This window comes from Oenanthe melanoleuca, chromosome 1, assembly GCF_029582105.1.
Source record: "Oenanthe melanoleuca isolate GR-GAL-2019-014 chromosome 1, OMel1.0, whole genome shotgun sequence".
Classification (NCBI taxonomy): Eukaryota; Metazoa; Chordata; class Aves; order Passeriformes; family Muscicapidae; genus Oenanthe; species Oenanthe melanoleuca.
Window position 1 is genome coordinate 23,585,276 of NC_079333.1, and position 8,490 is coordinate 23,593,765.

Sequence of the window (8,490 nt, forward strand, 5' to 3'; positions counted from 1 at the left end):
ACCAGTCCAGTACCCTAAACCCATAGAAGTACACAATAGGAGAAAAACCAGCTTGATCTCTGCTCAGGGGAACTTGTGGCCCTGCAATTCACTCTAATTTTGGAAGAAAAAGGACATGACTAAGTAATTAATTTTCTGTCACTTCAAAGTCCACCTGCTAAACTGTTCTGGGCAGGATGCCAGTTCAGTGCTGGACCTGTCCCCTGCTTGCCTGGCATGGGAACTCCCCTCTTTGCCTTGACCCAGTGGGGTTCAGGCCAGCTGAGGTCAGGCTGAGCCCAGAGCTGCTGCCCCACTCTTCAATGCCCAGGCTCAGAAGCATGGGAGCCCCTCTCCACCATTCTCACTCTGGCCCTGATTACAAGGGATTACCCCCAGGTTTCTAACCAATTCTGGGGTGGTTTAATCTATTCCTTAATATCTGGATGAGAGACAGGAAGCTGGCAAAGTGATTTGGACTGGCTGAGACAAAAGAAGATTGAGAGAGACTTCCAAGGGATCTGACAAAGCTCAGCAAGTGGGCAGCATAATGCAGGATGAAATTCAACATTACCAAACGGACAGTAATAAGAACTTGAGAGAATAATCTGAACTACTCATATACCATGGAGCTCTAATTCAAATGTAATCGCTTGAGAAAAATATCTTGGTATCACTGTGAACGGCTCAATGAAAACATCTGTTCAACATACAATGGTGGTCAAAGAAGCAAGCAAGCTGTCTAAAGGCAGAGGCTGAAAAAAAGGATGCTGGAAGTACTCTAATGCCACCATGAACACTGAAAGTGCACCCTCAGCTGGAATTGCTCTGGTTACTTCTGTGTGGCACATTCAAAAATGCAGAAGGCAGAGAAAGGTTACATCATTCTCTAGTCAAAGACACTGGTCAAGCACTGTTGAAATTGGGACAATTTAACTTGGAAATGAATTAAATAGAAAGAAATTATCAAATGGGAATGAATAAGTGAAACAGATACTCCTCTGTGGGTTTTGGTTTTTTGTGGGCTTTTTGTGTTTGTTCATTTTTTTCAAGAGAAAATAAGAAAGGTTGTTCAGCATAACTGAAGAGCAGGAAACATGACCATAAATAAAGAAAATATGGTAATTTTCCTTTTCTGTGTTTACTTTTTCTTCTTCTTCTAAACACAGCAAATATATAACTACCAGGAATTATGAGCCCATGTTATAGTTAAGTCAAGAGCCCAGCAGAAATCACAGAGGCCCATGCATTTATAAGGATACTGGGAACATCCACAGATATGTCAGGTAGAACAAAAAAAACCCCAAAAAATAGAATGAAAAAAGCATAACATCACTATACCCTCATGCTTCCAGGCATTAGCCAACTTCTAATTAGTGAGGATTAAGAAGTAATCCCCCCAGTGGGCCTGCAGAGAGGGTGTGCCAACCCACTTGCTCCTCAGAGAGGCTGTTAATGCCAAGCAGAGGGAGAGCTGAGCCTGCAGCCCACCCAAGTCCCTCCGCTTGGGAAGCCAAGGGGTTGGTGTCCAGCACCATTGTACACCCACCCTGCTGGACACCAACTGAGGACACTGCACCAGGGGGCTGGGTTAGCCCAGCTCAACCTGGCCCCTGCAAAGGGGAAGTTCTACATCTGCTGCTTTGCAAGTGAGGGGGCTTGCCTCAGGAAGGGGAAGAGATGGATGCTTTATTCGGTCTGCACTGGTAGAAAGAATACATATGACTTCATTCGTTTTATGACAGGGAAGTGGAGTGTGGACATACCCTAAAATTAAGAGAAAATTGGGTTGTGAAGGCATTGAAGTCCATAGCAACACATACACCAGCCTACTCCTAGGGCAACCTGTAGCACAGACATGACACCAGACTCCTCTTTGCTAAATGATTGGCACCAATTTCTCACCAAGGAAGTTTTGGCGCCTCCCATTGGAGCATCCAGATTTGGCTATGGCAGCAGAGACCAGCGGGCTGACCTGGCCCGGGACTGCTTAGACAGGCTGCTGCAGAAATGCACCACAGAAGGTAAACAGGGTGTCATTGCCTCCCCACAAACAACACTCCTGGCTTCAGCATTCCTGGTAAAATCAAAGCCCAGAGGCAACTAAGTGGAGTTCAGAATTGGCTTTCTCCTGCTGATGCTTGTGAAGCAGAAGCTCACGTTCTCATTGCTAGGTTGGCTCATGAGAGTATGAGAAAATAAATGCACAAGTTTCTGTCCCTGATCTGATCAGCCTAATACCAAAATTACACTTGAAATTATCTTCATGCAGAGATGCAAGTGTACAAGTACTGCTATGCTGCCAGGAGGAGAGCTGTGGCTCTGCACATGCACGAATAATAAGGGACTGAGCTCTACCTGCTCAGGTTCTGATTTATCCAGTGTCTGCTCCAGAAGAGGAAACAAATATTAACAAATATTTGCTGTATTTCTTACACAGAAACTTGACTCTTTCAGTACAATGCTCTACAGGACAATGAATAAGAAAAGGAAAAGAGCAGTGACACATACGTATGTATATGGTGTTTGCATACATGTGTCAAGATGGCAAAAATAATTGGCAGAGACTATGCACAGGTACCACCAATTGCTGCAAGTTGTTTTTTGTCACTGTTCTTTTTAAATGCCCTGTAAAAATAAAAAGCAGCAAGTAACTGAAGTTACTTCCACTAAACCAAAACTTATCAAATATGGGATATTTTGTAAAATCATAACTGTGTTTCAAAAACAAAATAGAGAGGAAAAAAGTAAAAAATACAGAAACATCCAACTTAAACAACTTAAGCATTTTTCTTGAACAAAGAAAAATTTTGACTTTTCACGTCAAAATATTTTTTGCTTAGGTTACTTCCTAGTATTATAACAATATAACTCCACAAAGAGACAAAATATCAGTGTCCTAAGATGGAATTTCTCTCAAAAATTTCCTTTCAAAACCATCAAAGCATTTGACTTCTACTTCCACTTAGAATGAAGCCATATTCCTCAATCCGGATGAAATAGCTCAAGCAGTGAAAAAAAAAGGCAGAAGCCAGGACACAAGTGACCTCCAAAACCAAAGTGATGAAAACTTATGTGAACAAAAACAAAAAAACCTTAAAAGTTCACTATGCACAGTTAAAAATGTTGTACTTTCTCCCTGGTGCACAAGACATTAAAGAATGTTGCAAGAATAAAATAGGGAAGCCTTTAATTCTGAATTCTCTAAAGGAGAGGCTGGGCAAATACCCTTCTTGACAGCAAGAAAATCATTGCATCTCTGCACACATCAGTTTTCCATGCTATAAATCAAACTGACTGCCCTCACAAAGTAAGTTTGAAGACTCTCAATTAGGTAATGCTCATAAATAACTGTGCAAACACAAGTTAGCAATAACCAGAGAACTGTCTTTGTTATACTGCTGTCTGTTAAACAACCAAGAGCTAAATTTTTCTCTGAACACTTACAAAAGGAAAGGCAGCATTAGTGCCCCACAAGGAGGAAACTACAAAGAACAGATTTTCAGTGCATGCACTTCTCCTTGAAATAAACTGTGTTAAAAGCACTTTACTTAAAAAGCATGATGGTAGTAGCATCCTGCTAAATATAGATGACTCACCACAATTTAGTAGTGAACATCCCTAAAGAGGACCATTACATTATTGCTTAACCTGCTGCATAAATTTAAGCATTCTCCTGTGGTTACAGTTTGCTTCAAGACACTCAAGATTACTATCAGCATCCACCGACCTTCAGTGGGTCACAAGGTCTCTCTGAGTCTTGCTTTCTCCATCTGTACTATTGGTACAAGAATAAAAACACTACTCCTGCATGAAGGCAAGAAAAATAATTCCTAAGTTTCCTAAGTTAAAGACTTATTTATACATAATTTTTATATCTATATTACTACCAAGCACCTAAATATAGCTGTTCCTGAGGCACTCTGAGATCCCTTGAGAACCGACTCTTATAAAAAGAAAATTCCAGTTTAGGCAATACTGAAGAAACAGAGAGAAAGAATTAGTTTCCTAAAAAAATGATTTAGGGGAATGATGCCCACTTCAGAAAGAAGTGGTTAATGCATCTGTACCTACCACTGGGGACCAAGGTCAGGTCACCAGCAAAATGTTTTATCTACATGTCACAAAACCATACAGCTTGACACAAATGGCAATCTGTTTCAAAAAAACCTGCAAAAGCATAGAAGGGCAAGGGACTGACACAGCACTCGCTTTTTAGGGCTGAGGACCTGGAGCAGGGCTGGGAAGCACAGGTGGGTAGGACAAGGGTGCTGCAAGGCCAAAAGAGTTTCAGCTGTTACAACCTCAGACTGACAGAAGGGCAACTCCAAAAAGTCATATGAGGAGCTACAGACCTGCTATTGCATTAATCCACCACAGCCAGGCACCCAGACCTCCTGGTCTTTCAAGATCCATCTGCAGTGGACTGTAACACATTGAAAACTCACCTGTTGCAATCCTGTGTCACTGGATCCAAACACCATGCAGTTAAAAAACATGTCAGTTCTGCACTCTGACTGTGACCGATGTGTGATTTCTACCACATTTGACAATTTGCAGGATGCTATTTCTAGAAACATAGGAGGATTGATCAGCAATCCCAAGTTTGGTTTCAAAGCTCTAAAGATAATTCCCTCCTATTTTTCCCTAAATTTCTCCTGGGAAAATATTATTTCCACAAAAAACTATCTAAGTTTTTAAGGTTTTAGAGGGAAAACATAGATGCTGCTCTTGGCCCAAGACCATTAAATATTGATATAATAGACCAAGAAAATGGACAACTAACACCAGTAATAAAGAATCGTTGTTATTCTTCAAATTGCAAAGCAACATGAGAAAATGGCACTCTAATAATTGACTTAAATATCACTATGGAGTCTAATTTTATTTTATTGTAGATATAAAGTGTGAAATGATGAAATTACCTCCAAGGTACTTTTTCCCCAACTTTCAATTTTTTGGCATTAAGTATTTTGCCTGATTATACACTCATACAGTTTCAGATCCTTTTACTTTTAAATCTTACTTTTAATTTAGGTATCACTTTGCATTTGACCCCTTGTTTTTCTTCTATCTTTTAAACTAGTCTAAAATCTCAAAAAGGGGGGAGAAAATTTAAAATCACTCTTCCTAACCCTACTTGGCATCCCATAGCAGAAACACGCTTACTAATTTTCTGCAAATGTTGTTTACAAAAAAACTCTCCCAATCTAATTTCAGCTTTCCTGGGTGTATGTCTGTTCCTTATCCCTTACAGTGTTTTCTTTTCAAACTCAAGAACCACTGAAAATATGGCCATGCTGCACACCACAGAAATAACTGTGTACCATAGCTATTTTAATCTACCACCATCTTCTAAAGACTTTTCCTAAGACAAAATAAAAAAAGCCAAGCTTGAGACACAGGTGTTTCATTGAGGTAATCATGAAGTCTTAAAGGAAAATGCAAGAAAAACCATTACATGATTGCAGATAAATATTTCATGGAAAAGTGTTCTTCCGCACTTAGTTGTCTCCAATGTCATTGTCCCCACGTGCCCTCAACCAAAAAAAGAAAAGCAAATATTGAGTCAATCTTTCTGCTTAAAAGGATAATTAAATACTCTTTTAATTTTAACCTTATATCTGATTATCGTTGTATGTTTTTGCAGTGATATCACAACAGAAGCACTTCACCACTTAAGTGCCTCTAACTGGAGCAAGCCGCAAGTCCAGTAACTCTATAGATATTTACACCTTTGAAATGTCTGCAGACAAAAAAACCTCTAGAACTGAGAACCTGAAAATAATGGAACTTGCTTTCCAAATTGGGAAAATGGCAAAGAGCAAATCAATGGTGTGAAGTATGAAAGCTGAGACTATTTCTTTCAATTTAATGCTAGTAAACTTTTTTTTTTATTTTCCATAATTCATCTCTTTGAAATCAGCAGGTGCAATTTCCAGTTAATCTATGAGACTCAGATTCCCAAATATTTTCTGAGGACAGGAATGAAGGGTGCATTTGAGGCTGAGGCATTTGTGAAAAGTTCATATATCCATCACAAGACTTGTTTCTAAACAGGTCCTAGGTTAAGGGGAAAGCCTGCTGTGCCTTGCAGGGCAGTGACAGCTAGGCATAGCTACCCAAGCAGCAGACCACCCAGATCCCAACCATTTCATCTAGGAGGTTTCATCTAGACCTTGCTGAGACATCTCTGGTCTTCTCCTGGGAGATGCTGTCATTTCTTACTGCCTTCTCACTGTCTCAGGAACCTCTTGCAGCAGGTTTCCCAATTTCCCAGCACTGAAGGTGGCCCAGCTGTCCCAAAGCTGTGGCTGCTCACTGCTGAGCAGATCTCTGTGTTTAACAAGGGTCTTCATTAAAGGGCAGACCTTAAGAAAACTGCCATGTGGATCTTTGTAAACCATAACCGAGCAGGCTGCTCTAAAGTTTAGCATTACTTGAAAGGAGGCATTGCCACCTGATCAACAGATGAGTCTGAACATCTTGCAATTGGTAGTTTCTTTTACTGCCCTTAATGCAGCACCTCCTGATGCTCCCCGACAATGCACTAAGTGATGTGAGTAGCATCTATCATAAGCAATTTGTTTCCTCTTCGCACAGAGACCAGGGAACACACCTTATTTCGGAAGGGCTATAGGGGGCGGGAGGTGGTGGAGTCTCCACGTCCCCGGGGACAGGCACGTATCTTAGAGCTGAAGCGGTGTGCCGTGTGCCTGGAAGGAGGAGGCAGAGGAGAGGATGGGGGGCGGGGGGGAGACACAGGGGGCTCCGAGCAGCCTGTCACCATCTCTGCGGAAAGTTCCCTGCTGCCTCAGGGCCTGAGGGATAGACCGGAGTTTTCCACAAAGGTGAGCTTACCAAGGGGCTAGGCCCAGACAACTGAGCCTAACGTGAAGCCCAGCCTAAAAGCAAGTTTTACAGCACCGTAAAATACATAAATAAATAAATAAAATATGTATATATAAGAATAGTAGGAAGAATGGTGCAGCGGAGACAGCAGAAGGAGCCGAGCAGAGCAGCGCTCCTTCCCCACGCCTGCCTGCAAAAGCACTCGCTCCCGCCGCATTCCCGAGCATCACCGGCGGGACCGCAATCAAAACTTCCCCACGCGCGGGGCACCGCCGCGGCACCGGCGGCGGCGACCTCGCCGCCCCAGGGCGATGTCCCGTGCGGGGGTGTCGCGTCCCGCTCTGCCTGTGCAGCAGCACTCACCTCTCAGGGCCAGGAGCGCGGCCAGGGCTGCCGGCACCCACCTCCCGCCTCCGCCGGGGCACCGCCGCGTCATACCGGGCCGGGCGAGGGGCGCGGAGCGGGCCGCCGAGCCCTGCCTTTCCGCACCGCCGCAGGTGCTGCCGCCGATGGTGCCGCTGCCGTCCCGGGACCGCCCGCTCGCGGCGAGGCTCCGCCGTGCCCCAAGCCCCGGTCGCCCGGGGAGGGCGGAAGGCGCGGTGGCCGGACCGAGAGCGCAGCCTGGCGGCCCGAGCCGCCCCCGCAACCCACCGGGCTGCGGCTCTCACCCCCCGCGCGGCACCGTCCCGGCGCGCAGCGGCACGTCCCACCACCCTCCTCCTCTCTCCGCAAGAACTGGGGGTTCCCCCCTCCTCCCCTTCTCCGCCAACCCGGCTCCGTTGCATCCGTATGGATGCTACACGGGCCAGGGTGAGGAGGTGCGGTCCAGCGTAGGGCTGGAGATTGCACCCCCACCGCTCCTCCGGATCATCGCGGCAGCGCGGGGGCTTCTTCTTTCCAGAGCCTGCCTACAGCTGCATTGAAGACGACAGCGGCAGCACACAGAAAAATATTTGGGATGGTCTGCATGGGACTGGTCACTGCTGCAGCGCACAGTATGAACACCGCAAACGTATGAACCACGCTAACTCCGCCATTCAGGAGCCTGGGAAACACGAGCATTCCGCTCGCCTATAAAACCGACCAAGGTATTTCTAATGGATGTGAGGCAGTTCTTGGAGTTGGCGAACTGCAATACTATGTAACACAGGAATCACCAACAAGTTGTGTTACAAGCTTAAGTCAGTGCAGTTCTTAAGGCTGTACAGAAAAATTAATCAGTTGAAGATCAGCATACATCAAGTATGTATGTCGAAGGTAGAAAAGGAGGAAAGGAGTCCTTTATGAATTTAGGGTGATCTTCTGGGGGAAGGATCAAAGCTTTGCACAGAGTGACTCCTCACGCACAGCCAGCTCCCCGTCCAAGTCCAATCATGGTAGTTTTGCTTTGTGGAAATAAGCAGTTTGACAAGGAAAATCCTCTAACGATTCTGTCAAATGTCCAATTGCTTCATTCCCCCACCCAAAGATTCCTCCACACCAACACAGAGCTATGCAGCCTTTGCATCCTGCGGGCAGCGAATCCACCTTGTCATGCTTCTCCCTGCCTCCTTTCCAGTCACTGTCCCTGAGAGCACCACCCTGACCACACTACCCTGTTGCTCTGCACTGTTCAGGTTTCTGCCTCCTCAGTTGCCTCAAAAGGTGCTCCGACCCTTT

The 8,490-nt window shown here is 44.9% G+C and overlaps 1 protein-coding gene across 1 annotated transcript in view; it reads right to left on the reverse strand.

Moving 5' to 3' along the window:
• Positions 1-7,342, reverse strand: part of IGSF11 (immunoglobulin superfamily member 11) — a 103,831-nt gene extending 96,489 nt beyond the window's left edge. Inside the window, exon 1 of the mRNA XM_056488678.1 lies at positions 7,195-7,342. Within this exon, the coding sequence (XP_056344653.1) occupies positions 7,195-7,267 (73 nt within the window). The 5' untranslated portion in view covers positions 7,268-7,342. The remainder of the gene's footprint in view (positions 1-7,194) is intronic.
• Between the last annotated feature and the right edge of the window lie 1,148 nt (positions 7,343-8,490).